This window comes from Artemia franciscana, unplaced genomic scaffold (genome assembly GCF_032884065.1).
Source record: "Artemia franciscana unplaced genomic scaffold, ASM3288406v1 Scaffold_4910, whole genome shotgun sequence".
NCBI classification, from domain to species: domain Eukaryota; kingdom Metazoa; phylum Arthropoda; class Branchiopoda; order Anostraca; family Artemiidae; genus Artemia; species Artemia franciscana.
Window position 1 is genome coordinate 4,193 of NW_027065327.1, and position 18,175 is coordinate 22,367.

General features: G+C 32.0%; 2 protein-coding genes across 3 annotated transcripts; both read right to left on the reverse strand.

The window, feature by feature from the left end:
• Positions 1–1,324: 1,324 nt before the first annotated feature.
• LOC136043356 (uncharacterized) lies at positions 1,325–15,482 on the reverse strand. 2 transcript variants are annotated; one of them, XM_065728278.1, is made up of 4 exons: positions 15,229–15,482; positions 9,272–9,470; positions 4,722–4,859; positions 1,325–1,786 (listed from the first exon to the last, which is right to left on the reverse strand). In XM_065728278.1, exons 1-3 carry the CDS (start codon positions 15,472–15,474, stop codon positions 4,834–4,836), a joined length of 471 nt encoding a protein of 156 aa, XP_065584350.1. In that variant the 5' UTR covers positions 15,475–15,482; the 3' UTR covers positions 1,325–1,786; positions 4,722–4,833. The 2 variants fall into 2 exon arrangements, with proteins under 2 accessions (XP_065584350.1, XP_065584349.1); XM_065728277.1 differs by lacking the exons at positions 1,325–1,786; positions 4,722–4,859 and adding an exon at positions 6,399–6,513.
• Positions 1,525–4,778, reverse strand: LOC136043355 (eukaryotic translation initiation factor 4 gamma 3-like; the record flags this gene model as incomplete). The annotated part of the gene is made up of 2 exons (XM_065728276.1): positions 4,722–4,778; positions 1,525–1,786 (listed from the first exon to the last, which is right to left on the reverse strand). Coding segments are annotated over exons 1-2 (319 nt in total), but the record flags the coding sequence as incomplete, so codon positions are not given.
• Positions 15,483–18,175: the final 2,693 nt, after the last annotated feature.

Below are 18,175 nucleotides of genomic sequence, written 5' to 3' on the forward strand. Positions count from 1 at the left end.
CAAAAATTACACCATCGCATTCAGCGTATCAGAGAACCCTATAGAAAAAATTTCAAGGTCCAATCTACAAAAATGTGGAATTTCGTATTTTTTGCCAGAAGACAAATCACGGGTGCGTGTTTATTTGTTTTTTATTTTGTTTTTTTTCCCCAGGGGTCATCGTATCGACCAAGTGGTCCTAGAGTGTTGTGAGAGGGCTCATTCTAACGGAAATGAAAAGTTCTAGTGCCCTTTTTAAGTGACCAAAAAAATTGGAGGGCACCTAGGCCCCCTCCCACGCTCATTTTTTTCCCAAAGTCAACGGATCAAAATTTTGAGATAACCATTTTGTTCCGCATAGTCGAAAACCATAATAACTATGTCTTTGGGGATGACTTACCCCCCACAGTCCCTGGGGGAGGGGCTGCAAGTTACAAACTTTGACCAATGTTTACATACAGTAATGGTTACTGGGAAGTGTACCGACGTTATCAGGGGGATTTTTTTGGTTTGGGTGTGGGGTTCAGGGGAGGGGGCTATATGGGAGGATCTTTCTTTGGAGGAATATTTCATGGGGGAAGAGAAATTCAATGAAAAGGGCGCAGGACTTTCTAGCATTACTATAAAAAAAACAATGAAAATATAAACATGAAAAAGTTTTTTCAATTGAAAGTAATGAGAAGCACTAAAACTTAAAAAGGAACAGAGATTATTACGCAAATGAGGGGTTCTAAAAATACTTTAGCATAAAGAGCGAGGTATTTAGGAGGAGATAAACACTTCACTCTTTATGCTAAAATTTTTTTAAATAATTTCAACTATTTATTCTATGGCCTTTCTGATTCAGGGGCCATTCTTAAAGAATTGGGATAAAACAAGATTTAGTGTGAAGAGCGAGGTATTAACGAGGGGACCAACCCCCTCATATATATAATTAAAAATATAAGAATATAAAAGTTTGTTACGTAAGTTAATTCTTAAGTTACGCATTTTTTTTTTACTAATAAAAACGTTCGTTAAAAATAAAAGATCTAGTTGCCTTTTTAAGTAACCGAAATATTGGAGGGCAACAAGACCTCCTTCCCCACCCCTTATTTCTCAAAATCGTCTGAACAAAACTAAGAGAAAGCCATTTAGCCAAAAAAAGAATTAATATGCAAGTTTCATTTTAATAATTTATGTACGGAGAGCCAAAATCAGTCATGCATTAATTAAAAAACTTTCAGAGATTAAATAAAAAAAACAAGTTTTTTTAAATGAAAGTAAGGAGCGACATTAAAACTTAAAACGAACAGAAATTACTCCGTATATGAAAGGGGAGCGGGGTTTCCTCCTCGACACCCCGCTCCTTGCGCTAAAGTTTGATTCTTTCTCGCAACTCTACTTTTTAAAACAATAAAAAACTTTAGCGTAAGGAGCGGGGTGTCGAGGAGGAAAAGCCCCTTTCATATACGAAGTAATTTCTGTTCGTTTTAAGTTTTAATGTCGCTCCTTACTTTCATTTAAAAAAACTTGTTTTTTTTATTTAATTCCCTAACATAATACGAATTGTTTTTGCTATCCTCTCGTTTAATTTCATTTGTAATTCTTTCTTTTTTTCTTCTGTATCGGTTTCTTGTAAAGCTTTCTGTTTAAATACAATTTCTTCTTCGTCCTTTTTCTCCTTTTCGAAAGTCGCCTGACATCTGTAGAGAAGAAGTTTTCGGAAACTGACTTTCCCAGTTCCACTAGCCGAGGGCACTTCTTTCTCAAACATCAATTTACACAGTTCAGCATATTTGGGAGCATAAATTGGCTCATCAACGGCCTAAATAAAACGATATGTGTACGTCTGTACAAATATGTAAAATGTTTAAATAATGTGTAACATGTATAAAACAAGAAGAAATACGCTTTCTGCAAGCCCAGCAAAATTATATTACTTGCTGTAACGGAATTAATATATTTGCTTCATTAAACTCAATAATATTATAAGTGAGACAAATTTTCCTAGCCTTTCTTTTCACTTTAGGGAGGATAAGATGTTTATTTCAAGAAACTACTATCACAAGCCCCGAAGGACCGAATTCGTATCTTTGGTAAATAAATAAAAACAGGACATAAAAAAAGTATAAAAAGCAACGAAAACAAAAAACGCCAAAATTAAAATTATCATAATTAAAATCCACTCACTAGTCATTAATTAAAAGGATGACCATATCACAAAATAATAAATTTTTTTTTAAGGGACATTAAAAAAAGAAGGAAAAAAGGCCCAAATCCAGAACAAGGGCAGAGTCTACATCAATTAGTAAGAAGAGGGAAATTAGCGGAATGTTTTGTTTATTTTTTATTCTTATTATTGATGGCTATTTTTTGCAGCCACCCTCTGTCTAATATTTAGACCCTACAAGAGATATGGGTCCAGATGGGTCTACTGTGACAAAACACAATCTTTCAATAAGAATTTGGAAGGCATTTCTTCTATCAAATATCAAGCTCCGGGCTTAATAGCCAAAATATTCATATTGGAACTAAGTATTTTACAAATCCATTTGCATAGAAAGCAAGTTATGGCGGTAAAAACGTTAACACTTGGAATCGACACAAAGACAAAATTGGTAGTAAACTAAATTTTTGTCCTAGATTACAGACCAAAAAAAGAAAAAATAGGACACGGGCTTTCATCACTCTCCCATTTGTATTTATATCTGGCAGCTTGCTCTGGTACCAATACCACGGTGAAAATAATCACCTACCTTCAAAGGTTAGGAACGAACCCCGAGAAAAAAATTTTAACGTCAAGCAGCTTTAGACAATAAGTTCGGTAAAAACTCTAATAAGAAGTCTTTCCATCACTCAATAAAGTTTTGGAGTCACCTGCTCAAGAGTTACACATACAAGAGAAATAGCTCACATGAGAAAAGGAAACAAAAAAAAAAAACCGTCGGCTAGATTTATTTTTCAGTAGTCCTTTTAAGACTTTTCTGCCAAATTAAGACCCTTGTGACTCTACGTGGGAACAATGACAAAAGGAGTAGAAACCCCGTCGAGGAAGAGAGTAGATATAGAAGTGAAGGAAAGCCCTGGTCTTACTGATCTCAGGAAAGGCATGAATTCCAAGGAAATATTTAACTTTCTTAAGAATCGACTCGTAAGAAGCATAATAATAAAAAAATTAAAATAAGGGTGTAAAAAGCGTAGGAAAAGGCAATTTCGAACTAAAATTCTCAAATATATATATATATATATATATATATATATATATATATATATATATATATAACCTGACATATTGTATCGACTATCAGTACCAAATCAGTAAAGTGAAGATGCTAGTGCATAACAGTTTTGTAAGTTGTTGTTACTTACGAGAAAAATTTAATAAAGTTTTATCGAATACATGGAGCTAAATGTTATAATCCAAGCTTAACCCAAAAAGACAATTAATTAAGTCCGACTGTCTCGACGTTACTAATACCACCTCCAATATCGATAATTCCAATAACCAGCTACGGAATATAGGAATAGTTTAAACTTGGCTAATGAGAAAAATTAAATAAATTTCTATCGAATATATGGAGCTAAATGTTATAATCAGAGCTTAACCCAAAAAGACAATTAATTAAGTCCGACTGTCTCGACACCACTGATACCACCTCCAATATCGATAATTCCTATAACCAGCTACGAAATATAGGAATAGTTTAAACTTGGCTAATGAGAAAAATTAAATAAATTTCTATCGAATATATGGAGCTAAATGTTATAATCAGAGCTTAACCCAAAAAGACAATTAATTAAGTCCGACTGTCTCGACACCACTGATACCACCTCCAATATCGATAATTCCTATAACCAGCTACGAAATAAGAATAGTTTAAACTTGGCTAATGAGAAAAATTAAATGAAGTTTTATCGAATTTATGGAGCTAAATGTTACGATCCAAGCTTAGCTCAAAAAGACAATTAATTAAGTCCCATTGTCTCGACATCACTGATACCACCTCCAATATCGATAATTCCAATAACCAGCTACGAAATAGGAATAGTTTAAACTTGGCTAATGAGAAAAATTAAATTAAGTTTTTATTGAATACATGGAGCTAAATGTTATAATCCCAGCTTAGCCCAAAGGGGCATTTAATTAAGTCCGAATGTCTCGACGTCACTGATACCACCTCCTATATCGACAATTCCAATAGCCAGCTACGAACTAGGAATAGTTTAAACTTGGCAAATGAGAAAAATTAAATTAAATTTTATCAAATATATGGAGCTAAATGTTATAATAAAAAAAAATAAATCGAGAGAAATAATCTTAATTTAAGGATTCGTAGAATAAAAAGAAGATAAAGAGGCTTCACGTAAAGCTTGGTATGAGTATTAATCCTGTTATTGTAATTTGCCCTTTTCTATAATCAAATATGCCGATAGTTCCCACAAATTTTTTTTTTCTTTGCGTGTGTGTGTTTGTGAAATACAAGGACACATACTTGAAAAACATATTGTAAAGATTATTTCTTGTCGGAGTGAAGGGACTTAGGAACAGCAGATTTAATTTTTTATTTTGGCTGGATTTATGCTCACGTTGGGATTGCCTCTGCTTTTTCTTTCTTTGCATAACTTCAAAAGTAGACAATAAGGTATAACATTTGAGGGCCAATGCTTGACTCAATTCACAAATAATTCCGACATATTTTAACTTCATCCAAATCACAAAGAAAAAATATTCGTTATTCATTCTATCTTAAAATATTTACCTTGTCAAAGAAGATTTGAACTATAGCACTTAATCTTTCCTCTGTATCAACCTCCATTTCCAAAATGTTCTTGGAAATTTTATCGTAATTTTCAGGCGTCAGCTTATTTAGTCTACCTCTGATAGCTTTCTTTAGATCCTGCGCAAAAGAAACCATCATTAAATATAATTATTTAAAATAAAATGAAGACTCTAAAAAATTAAACAAAATCAGTCCTGTTGAGCAAGAACCACCATCGTATTGGTCTGGTCATAAGTGTTAATTTTCATCATTTCAGCGACAAGATAACTGAGTCAAACGAAACGTAAAACAGTCCATTGATATAAAACAAAATTTATAGTTATAAATCCATATATGAGGGGAGGAGAGGGACAGCAAGCATTCCGGGCAGCACATGTAGTCTGAAGAGGCGGATGCTTAAAATGTTAGAATACCAATTTCAACAGATATATTAAAATTTCGACCCCGTATAATCCAACAAGCTTCATGTGGTATTTTTGAACATTATAGTCTTTAAGGCTAAAAAAAGACATGAGTCTGATAATCATAAATTCTACCCAAATACTTAAGGCTGCATTATTCACGTAAGGTCTAGAATATTATTTATTCTGTATTTATTTTATATATATTTGATTCTAAAAAATATGTTACCGCATATACTTACAATCTTTAATCAAACTCAAAATCAAAATTATGAAAATGTTACATACGACTTTGGTTTATGATCACGGCTTTGGTTTAGGATCAATAATTTTATAATCAATTAATCAAATAGAGCCATATTTAAGCGCCAGCTGACGAAAAAACTACTATCAGCTTATTAATTGGGCCCTAACTCACAGCCAAAAAAGCAGGATTTTTATTCAGAAGAAACATTTTATGATAAGACAATTAAATGGTCGTACAAACGGGTACATGCATAAAGAATATAAATATTCCTTCTCGAGGGCTTTCTTCTTCTAAGACAAAGCGGAATGAGTGAAGAGCATATTCAGTCACACAAATGTCACACATGTTAATAAAAAAGCCGAGATTTACGACTGGTTTACGTTCTTTCTTCATTTTATTTGTTCTCTCCAACATGAGAGGGTGTAGCATAAGTAAACAGGTTTTTTTTCTCACTCCATTGGACTATCTATCTTGGCTTTGTCTACAATTAGCCATGACTTGATTTAGCCCATCTATTCCATTTTTAATTCAGAAATCAATGGTCAAAAGTCCATTGATTTTTGAATTTAAAAATGGAATAATTGTGGGCTAAATCAAGTCATGGCTAATTGCAGACAAAGCCAAGATAAATTCTTAACATAAATCAACTTGTCAATTGAAATATCCCTTCTCAGGGGCGTTCTTCTCCTTTTTCTTGACACAGTGGAATGAGTGAAGAGCGTACAGAGTTACACTCATGCCCCACATATCGACAAATGGATCCGAAATTTATGACTGGTTTACGCTCTTTTTTCATTTCAACCTCAAATCCTCCCTATATCCATGCAAAGCAGAAATGACGTGAACATAAAAGGAAAAGTCTTTATCAAGACTAGTTGGTTCTAAGTTTATCCTAATGACACTGTGTCAATGTTATAATCTAAATCAAACTAAAAACTATAATAAATAACTTTAATCTTCACTCTTATTGGCAAATGATAACTAGTGGTCGTATAATGGGATATGTGCATCAAGACTCTAAATACTCCTTCACAGGGACTTTCTTCTTCTTCTTCTTAGACACAGTGGAATGATTGAAGAGCGTACACAGTCACACTGATGTCATAAACGTTGATAAATAAAACTGAAATTTATGACTGGTTTACATTCCTTCTTCATTTTAACCTCAAACCTGCTCTGCACATATGGAAAGTAAAAATGACATGAACATAACTGGAAAAGCCTTCAACACTAGTATGTTCCAAGTATATTCTAATGACAGAGTGTCAATGTCATAATCTAAATCAAACTAAAAACTAGAAATAAACTGAAATCTCCACGTAAAAAAAATATTTGAAAATCGAACTTAATCCGACGCCCGAATATATGCACTTAATACTCGAGCAAGCTCAGTTTTCAGTAGACCGCTGTTTTTTTTTCAGAATTCTATAAATATAGGAATATACGAGTCGGTTTATTTGATTTTAACTCTTAACTACGTATTCACTATTGTAACTATTAACTGACTATTTTAACTACTTTAACTTATTAATCATCTTTATCAACTTGATAGTTTTTGATTTTCTTAGACGTACAATACAAGCCTTATAAGAAGATTTAATTTTGAATTAGGCAATGAAACTACAAAGTCCAACATGAGTTTTTATTAAATAGGCTATTAAATATAAATTTTACCTCTTAAAGGTCCAAACAAAAATATATGCACCTGTCATGAGAAGTATATAATCAGGAGCATATTTTGAAAAGTTGCAGGCACTTACAGATAGAACATTAAATAACATTATCTTTACTATGCAACACATCAGGTTTGCTCATTTATTGCATAGCATCAAGAAAACTTGTGCAAAAAGTGCTGCTTATATTTACAGTACTATATTCAAGAATTTCAGTCCTGAAGTGTATTTTATTTAGTGAGCGTACTTTTTATTCAGTCTGCAGTCATCCTTAAATAACATTCCGGTTTCTATAGAAAAAATTAAGATGTAAATAATGACGAAGACCACACTGCCTTTCCATAATACAAATAAAGAAGAGAGAATAATGAGGACATTTTTTCCCAAGACAGTGAACCAACAAAACCTATTTGAATATTTCGGCCCTATATCTAAGGGCCGTCTTCAGCAAAGAAAATAATTACAATAAAAACACTTACAATAAAAGTTCTCGTTTAAAAATCCCTTTTTTTTTTTTATAAAAATAGCCTTGGCATCATTACTTCTTAACGAAAAGTTCAGCCAAGACTCTAAGAGAACTTTTAGACTCTAAGAGAATTTTCGACAAAAAACGACAAATTCATTGCATCAAAATTGAGGGACAAAATCTCTACAAAAAAAGAAGATAAATGAATTGTATGCAGTATTTCCTGCGGATTATTCCAGAATTTCTAGTTTCATAGCTGTGAAAATCCCTATTCGTACAAAGGGACTGAAACACTTTTTGTTCTTTGACCAGTTTCAATCTTAAAGCAGCAAGTACTTGGGCCAAGAAAAACTCATAAAGCAGCAAAACTCATCATATCTATAATGATTAACTGTGTCTGGATTGTTTGCTGAATTTCCCGTCAAATATTCCTGAGTCTTTTATTTTCATAAATGAAAAAATAACAATTTGTAGAAACGCATCAAAAAATTTTTTATTCTTGTTCAGTTTAAAATCTACAGCTGTAAGCAGAAAAAAAAAAAAAGAAAAAAAAAAAAAAAAAAAAAAAAAACACACAAGTAGATTGTCTGGCATAATACCCAATATTTATTTGTTAGACTATATGTTAGATTACCTTTATCTGACTGAATTGCCTTTAGGTTAACTAGTAAATTACATCATATAAAGTAATTTTTTCTTCAAAAATTGTCCTTTCTTTTTTCTATTAAAATTTTAATAAAGAATAAAAAATTAAAATAATAACTACCTATTATCATGCTATAAAATCTTTAATAATAACCCATAGGGCTTTAGGTATCAACTTTCAAAAGAGTATTATTGTAATTTTTTTTTGGAAATGTCTTCAGAATAAAATTATTTTGGCTAAGGTACTATAGGAGGTGTAGGAAATAAACTCAAATCCATGAAAATTGTTCTGTCCAACATCAGGAGCACCTCAATATATGTGGCTGGGACTTCACTTACCTGGGATCTACACTGTCGAAGGATGGCTCGATCACAAAAGATTTTACATCCCGAATAGCCAAAGTGTCAGCAGTTGTTCGTTGGTTGAACAGCATTTGGCGGAAACCAAGTATAAGTCACCATACTAAGATTCATCATTTACAACGCTTCAATTAGTACCGTGTTACTGTATGGAGCAATGGCGTGGCCAGTCGTAAAATCTGACCTATACATCTTTGATGCCGTGCAGACCAAATATCTTCGTTTTTATTTATTTAAACAAAATTTAAAGAATATGAAGTCTAACTAAAAAAGAAATATTGGGTATTATACCTAAATTGAAGAGGTACCTATTTTGTACTTTCTCTTTAGCTACTCAGTTTTGCGTGTCGGGGAATTTTAAACGGGGAAAAAAGCTGGCTCTCCCAAACTATTTTGGTCTATACCCTGCTAGAGATAAGAACGAGTGAGTAGGTTGTCCTTAACTAGAACGTAGGTTGTTTCTCCCACTAGTCATAGAAGAATCAATGGTTGCTAAGTGGGCATAAAGACCAATAAACGATTTAGCTAATTTTGGACTAGTTTAAAATAGTTATCCGAAATTTAATCTAATTCCGAATATAATCTTGTAATTATGATATAACCCAACATAATACAATCTAATATTTTAACTATCCTGTAATCTAATATAATATTATTAAACATAGTATAATCTTATATTTAATAAAATTCCAAGAAAGAAAACCAAGCATTCATTTTGAAATAAAAAAAAGACAAACCTTCTTTGTAGGAATATATTAACTTTACAGATGGATTTTCGTGCTGTTCAATTTCAGGGAGTGGAGATTCAGGCGGGAGGTCAGCTGGGAAATCAGATTCTTTCCCTTCTTCTACATCTGGTTCACATTTAGTATTTTTTGGTATTGGAATTGATTCCTCTGGTGCAGCAACAGATGCTTCAAGAGCAGGAGGAGGCTCCTTAAAAACAAATTAAGTAGTACGCACAAAGAAAATTTACAAAATATGACAGCTGAACTTGTATGGAGTTTCAGATAAAATTTAGCATCAATGATGGATTCAGGATGATAACGCAGATTGTTTATTCATCATAACATAAATACACATTTTTACACGCCATGGGTATGGGAACTTCCATTTTTTTTCCCTGGAATTATTCGTTATTCTAATAATTGGTTGCGGATATTAGAATGGGACAAAAAAGTGCCGGTTAAGCTTCGCAGTTATGGTGGTTTAGCAGAGCTATTAGTTTGCACGTTTATCTTCGTACAAACATGAAAAGCCAAATATATTAGTAGCGGTCCTACTATGACAGTTAATACTGTCTCGAATGGCTTACCAAAAAGGACTTGCATAGGAATCCTTCCATTGAATCTATTACGTGCCACCTACAATTCTCAATAAACTACAAAACAACTACTACTACTACTACTACTACTAACAACTTACCAAAGTACCAAGCCACCTGAGGCCAACACCGTTACGCAGGCTCCACCTCCATACCAATCTATTCAAAGTCCCCCTCTTAACACCCTCCCAGGAATTTCCCATTTCCTTTACATTTTTCTTTATGACATCCTCCTACCCCAACCACGGACGACCTGCTTTCCGTTTAGCCCTAGACGGGTGGCCGAAAGGGACAATCTTCTGCAATCTGTCATCCTTTATCCGCAGAACGCACCCTAGCCATCTCAACCTTTCTCTCATTATAGCCCTAGAAAGCGGGATTGAACCACACATTCCGTACAGTCTACTGTTTGAAATACGGTCAGTCAGCCGGGTAGCGAGAACAATCCGCAGGCAATTTCTGTGGAAAACATCTAGCTAATCTTCATCCGCTTTCCAGAGCACCCATGCTTCAGAGCCATTTTTCACCACTGTGGCTTCCCATATTCTAATCTTGGTTTGCAAACTTATTTTCCTATTCTTCCAAACTTTTTCTAACTGTGGAAAAAACACCCCGAGCCTGGTGTTTTGGAAAAACACCATCTTCACTGCTCCCACCGTCTTTACTAGTAATACTACCAAGATAAATGGAGCTCTCCACCGGGTCAATCTTTTCGTTACCCAACGTCACCTTTTCGTCTTCACTTATCCCTAAACTTAAATTATCAGCATAATCAAATTATAGGAAATCTTCCTCCCCATTTGATTCCGTGTTCTCCCATTGTCTTTCCCGTACTCCTTAAGACAAAGTCCATCAAAATGATCCATATAAAGGGGGATAGAACAAAACCCAACTTAACTCCTGATTAAATACAAAACCCGCAGCTAACCTCATTTCCTACCTTTATCACAGCAGCGCTATTCTCGTACATAGCACTCATCATTTTAATGTATTTGTCTGGTATACCATAGAAGGACAAGATCTTCGCTTAAGCTCTTCTATCAATATAATCAAACGCTTGCTCATGATCTATAAAACTAAGGACCAAAGATGTTTGATAAGTGAGGCACTTCTCAATTATTAACCTACGAGTGAAAATTTATCAACACATCCTATACCTTTTCCAAAACCACACAATTCTCAAAGGATTTGGGTAATTAATCCACCTCCTTTGTAAAATCCGCATACCCCAATTTAAAATAAAACAAAAAACTGGTAAATAATTAAATTTTCTTATATGACCCCGGCATATGCCAGCCTAAAACATTTGTCACATATTCGACATGCCCAAACATGATCAAGGGCTTGGCCGTCTGGCCTTGTCAGCCTAAAACATTGGACTTGACCTTGGATATGTCAGCCTAAAGCATTTGGCGCATATTCGACATGCCCAAACATGACCAAGGACTTGGCCGTCTTATAAGTAAATAAATTCAGAAATTATCACAAAAAATCACAAAAAACGTACTGGCAAAATAGAAACCTAAGACACGCAAAAGAAAGTTATGTAATAATTCAAACGCAAAACGAACAGAAATCACTAAAAATAAATAAATAAAACCAAAAACGAACCAAAATTAAAAAGAGTAATCACACAATCAAGAGTATAAAAGATACTGTTATGAACTTAAACAATTTCCTTCTTTGTAAACAATCTTCTTTATAAGAATTTTAGTTATTATACTTATTTTTTGTCAATAGTATGACAAACCGAACCATGCCGTTTAACATGCATATCTTCATAAAAAGACAAGAAATAAGATAAAGGAAAAGTAACACCATAAAAGAAGAAGGAGGACAATCAACATTAAAGAAAGAATTTTTTTTTAAAAACATTGACTTTTCTGTCAATAATACTTCATTTGTAATACGTAATGTTTTAGGGACCACATTTCAAAAATAGTATTTTAAGTTCACGTCACTAGTGGCGACCTGAGACGTTTGTTGTATGAGAAAACTTTCATATTCAAAATCAGTGGCATGAGTGTACAAAAACTTAGGGGCGAGCCAAATTTGTCGTTTTTCCAATTTTTCAGTGAACACACCAAAAAAGGCAAGTTCAACGGAAATGACAACAATTGACAACAATGGTCAACATTGTGACATAATTTTTTCTTGTCTTTCCAACATCATGTACTGTTTTTTGTTTTTTTTACAAATTTTGCTGTCGTTGTGGTTTCAAAAAAGGATTTTTTTTTTATTTGTTAAACTAGTTTAAATTCGAAGAAAATGTAGAGTGATTTTTCCTTATTTATACTCAAACCACCAGCACTGAAATATTTTGGTATATTGTTTATACATTGAAACCAACTGAACCTGGTTGTACAGTGAAGAATTACTTCAGGTACTTGTCAGAACCCTCAAATGATTTTTTCTAGATTAGTTATTAGTCGGAGTGATTGATTGACACCACCAATTATATAGGTTGATGAGTTTTTTTTTGCCTTATATAATTTTCCCTTTAGTTTAATGCTACCACATTTAATTTTATGTTTTATTTTTGTTTTGAACACTTGAAATGCAAATTTAGCCCATCAGGGCATATGATAGTCCATTTTGTGGAAAATCTTATCTTATCGTCATATTATATATCTCTAGTACCGATCATAAATCGTCAATGCCTACGCCATGTTGTGTCAATAATACCTAAAGTATGACGCTAAGGGATTCTGAACTTCATGCATTTACATCAGTGATAAACTGGCCCCAACGAACCCGAATGAATCTTTCAGGTAGTCCTTGGAAACTTAAAATTAATTTGAAGGCCCTTTAACGATGAACGATATTTTCTTTAATATAGAGAAAAAAAATCGTATAGCATTTTTATTTATATGAAAGGTAAAATGATAACAATCAAAACATTATTAGCGATTTTTTCCGTCTCAAGTAATGTATGCACAAAGATAGGTGAATAAAATTCAAGTAATACAGGCGATATTAGGTGAATATTTTATTTTTAATTTGCATGTGTGTTTTTCTCCGCTTTGATCTATAAGTTTGTGATCTATAAAAGCTAGGAACATATGCTACCTTTGCTCATAACTAAGACCCTAAAAAAGGGATCTTACGTTAAGATCTTAAATGTTACGATGTTCTCTTAGGGGAACTTTCCTTTAGAAGGGAAGGGATTATGATTTCTGTTTCCAATTATCTCCTTTATATGGAAGAATTAAGCAAATAATAGGATTTATTATTAATCTGGGAGTAATGGCCTTATTACGTAAATATTGAAACTAGCATTGAAGTAATAATACCGTAAATACTATTTTATTAATATATAATATATAAATACTATTTAATGTATTAAATACTAAGTGAAAGTATGTTTAGTTTTTGCCTGTGAAATTTCCTTATGTTTTGTATGTTTAGTTGATGCAGTGAAAGTTGCCTTGAATTGTTTATCTGATAAACTTAACTCTAAAACAGGATGAGCTTACATCACAGCTTAAAGAAGAAAAGGTTGTCGTGTACAGAAGATTCTAAAACAGACCCATAAACAGACCACGGAACATATGCTACTTTTGCTCATAACTAAGACCCTATAGAAGGGATCTTACGTTAAGATCTTAAATGTTTAGATGTTCTCTTAGGAGAACTTTCCTTTAGAAGGGAAGGAATTATGATTTCTGTTTCCAATTTTCTCCTTTATGTGTTGGAATTAAGCTAATAATAGGATTTATTATTAATCTGGGAGTGATGGTCTTATAACGTAAATATTGAAATTAGTATTTAAGTAATAATACCGTAAATACTAATTTACTAATATTCAATATACAGTATATAAATACAATTTGATGTATTGAATACTAAGTGAAAGCATGTTGATACTAAAAGAGACCCTTAAACTGGAGACCAATTTTAATGTTGCCTTTATTCTCAAAACTAAATGATAATATTATGAATAAAAGGTTCTATAATCCCCCAAGCCTGTAGGGATTTTTTGAGAAGGCGCGGTTCGGATTCAGGAAACACCCTTCTACTATTCGCGCAATCTAGCATGTGTTATGAACTCTGCGCTGGAACATGGTGAATTAAAACCTGAAATTTTCCTAGATTTTAGAGAAGTTTTTAATATTCTCTTCTTAAGATTTTATTGCGAAGGGTAAGTTGCTTAGGGGTTAAAGATATATTTTAGTACTGGTTTGACTATTATCCTACAGAGACAATGCTTAGAGTGAGTCCTGATGGTTTCTTGGATGGTTATACTAAGTGTAGTTTTATTTTATCCATGAATGCTTCTAAGACAAATTAGTAGAGCTGATATTCCTTATATCTTAGAAAACAAAATGTGTCTGAATTGTACATTCTAAACTTTTAATTTTCAATTATTTAGGTTTTATTTTGATTGTATGTTAAGCTGGAAACTGCATTTTAATTTTGTAAAAGGAAAATTTGGTGAAAGGTTTGTGTCTTATAATATTGAGCTCCCAGGATTCTAGTGGTTTAGTGCCATTTTATTATTGGCCTGTACTAGTCTAATAGATGCTTGCAGTCAACTAGTTCTTTTATCGGAAGCGTCGGATGATTTGCCCCCAACCCCTCGTTGGACTCCAGGCTGAGGGAAGAAAATCAGGGTGTTTCCCCCCCCCCCCCCCGCTGATACCCCCCGCTACATGAACCCTTGGTCAGAATGGGAAAAGGTTTTTTTTTTTACATTTTACAAATATAATTCTCATAGGTGATCACGGTGATTCTCTTATCACATTAGGTGATTATCTTGGGTGTTTGTAATTTAGGTGATAACGCAAGGTTTGAAAATAATACTCAATTTTTGTTTATTAATGTTAAATCTATATTCGTCCGAAGCTTTTGGGAAATATTTTGGTTCAAATCCTTTTCTCATTGTGATGAAAATCAAATTCTTTTGGAATAGTGTCAAAATCTTGGAGTACTCAATGAGTATATTTGTTTCGGTGTTTTCCAAGACAACAGGTGCGGAATTGTCAATCTTCAGCTAAAAGAATGGCAGAAAATGTTAACCAGTTCAAGAGTTGACTGAAACGTTATTTTCTAGGAAGCTAGTAATGATTCATTCTAAGTTTTCTTTTTGATTATATTTAAAACTTTGAATGTATATCAGGTTTTAAGGACAGAAAAAGCCATGGTAAACAATCCACTGGGCTTTTCTGATGGTTGTTGAAAGATGCTATGAATACGTTTTTGTTACTAATATTTTCTCATCTAATTAAATTTGTACAATATTTAAAATATATTATAATTTTCAGGTAAAACAACCTTCCTTCATCTTCTATTCCTTCCCCCCCCCCTCGGACAAGACTTCTTTGGATATCCTGGGATAAAATTATTATCATAACAAAAGATTAAAATAACCTCCTCCATTTGTTTTTCCAGCTCCTTTGCTTTTAGAGCAATCTCTTTTTCAAGCAGATGCTTTTCTTCTGCACATTTTCTCTGAGCTTCTTCTTTCAATTTTCTTTTTTCCTGTTCGAATATCCTTCTCTCCTCTTCAAATAGTGTACGTTCCTCTTCAAGGCGTACTTGTTGGCGTTGCTCTTCCTGCCTTTGGCCTTCCATCTTGTCCCTTTCTTCTCTTAATTGTTCTCCAGTATTTCGCATTATTTCCTCCTCCTGAAAAGGTAGTATGAAGGAGTTAGATAATGAAAAGACAGAATTACCAAAGAAAGGGAAGCTTCAAAATAGAAATTGTTTAATGTAACATTTTATCCGAGACCATGAAAAGGACATGGATTTTATATTTCAAATAGTTTTGTCTAAAAATGGTGAAAACTTTAGTGTGTATTTTCAGCCAAAAAACAAATTTTTAGCAACTCTGGCAAGCATTTTTGGGTCTCTGAAATATTGCATTTTTCAGCAACATTATCACTTCCAATCTCAAAACCCACTGGTCAAATACCAGTCACATACTGTGGAAGCATTCAACCACAAAATACAACGATATATCCACAATATTAAAGCGGAAAAATTTGAATACTATTTTTATATCATCTGTGTCCACTCAAATTTGCTGAGCCTAAAGCGTCTATTGTTCGTGGTCTAACGCGATTTAAAAATTATTTGGATTTATTTAGCATATAAAAATTATTGAGTTTCCAACGCATCAGTTATTTATATAATATATTGTCTGATGGAAAGCCCAAAAACCAAAATTTGCAGTTGCAGTTACTATAAATGATGATTCTTTGGAACCAACACCTGAACTATCAAACCTGATAAGATGTGAAAATCGACAACCCGGACCACCAATTGCAACAACACCAATACGGACAGCTAAAGCACAGGCCATTGCTAAATTGTCTGAAGTACTCAAAATACAAAAACCTCTCAAAAATGAAAATGAAGAGCAAAGATACGAGCGGTTAGAAGATATACAAAACGACAGTTAGAGCATGTCAAAAATGAAAATGAAGAGCCACACACGGTTAGAAGACATGCGGCATAAAGCATGCGAACAAGTCAAACATGAAAATGAAGAGTAAATATACACGCGGTTGGAAAAAAAGTGATGGCATGTCAATAATGAAATGAAGAGCAAAGACAAACGCGGTAAGATGAGCTTGTGAGCGAGTCAATGAAAATCAACCTGGAGAGCGAGAATCAAAACGAGTCAAAATTGAAAATGATAGCGATGGTGATTGAGTTTGGGATTTTGACATGGATAAGGTCATCAGTCCCTACCATACCTTTGCAAAAAAAAAAAAGGTTTTGTGATATGTATTTCATAATGACAAGACAAGCCGAGGAAAAATGAACCAAACAAATTGAAAATGATAGCTTGGGTTTCATAATAATATGGGTTTCTGAATTTTAACATGGATAAGGTCATCAATGCTTATCATAATTTTGAAAACCAAAAACCTGGAGTAGGAAATTCGTTAGAAGAAAAAATAGTTTTAGTCCCACCCCCTGAACAATTAAAAGAAAAAAGGTTCATTAATACGTATTTCATAATAATAAATGATAAACTAAGGCAAAAGTTAAACTTCCAATAAAAAAAAAGAAATTTTACAAAGGCACTTCTTCTAATTTAAGGTCCTTTTTGTCGTCATGGCATCAAGAAAAGGCTTAAATCGTCTGCGTTTTGAAGACAAACGACAATAAGGATCCATATATAGAAGCCTACCGCATGCCGAGTGCCTGGGCAATATATATATATATATATATATATATATATATATATATATATATATATATATATATATATATATATATATATATATATATATATATATATATATATATATATATATATATATATATATATATATATATATATATATATATATATATATATATATATATATATATATATATATATATATATATATATATATATATATATATATATATATATATATATATATATATATATATATATATATATATATATATATATATATATATATATATATATATATATATATATATATATATATATATATATATATATATATATATATATATATATATATATATATATATATATATATATATATATATATATATATATATATATATATATATATATATATATATATATATATATATATATATATATATATATATATATATATATATATATATATATATATATATATATATATATATATATATATATATATATATATATATATATATATATATATATATATATATATATATATATATATATATATATATATATATATATATATATATATATATATATATATATATATATATATATATATATATATATATATATATATATATATATATATATATATATATATATATATATATATATATATATATATATATATATATATATATTTATATATATATTTATATATATATATATATATATATATATATATATACATAAATATATATATAATAATAATAATTTATTTATCACCCGCCTCACAAAACAGAGGTTAAGTGGAATAAAATACAAAAGAAAAACAGCAAAAGTAATACAAAAGAAACCAATTTAATCACATACAGAAAAAAGACGGATAAGGCGATGAAAACATCCTAGCCTATAAAGCGCTTCAATAGCTAGCTTCGCAGATAATTTTTCGGAAGCACCAGTAATATCTGTCACACAATGCTTTTTAACCAGTTTTGTATTCCGGTAAAAACGAGGTAGATATAAAAGAAATTTGCAGTACCGGTAATAATTTATGCGAATACGTTTTAGATCACCAGTCAACAGAAGTAGCCTAATACCAGAACAGAAGAGCACAGAATGATCACAAAAATTTGAGTAAAGTCGAGTTAGCGCTCTTCTCCTATAGTGTCCACAATTTGCTACAAT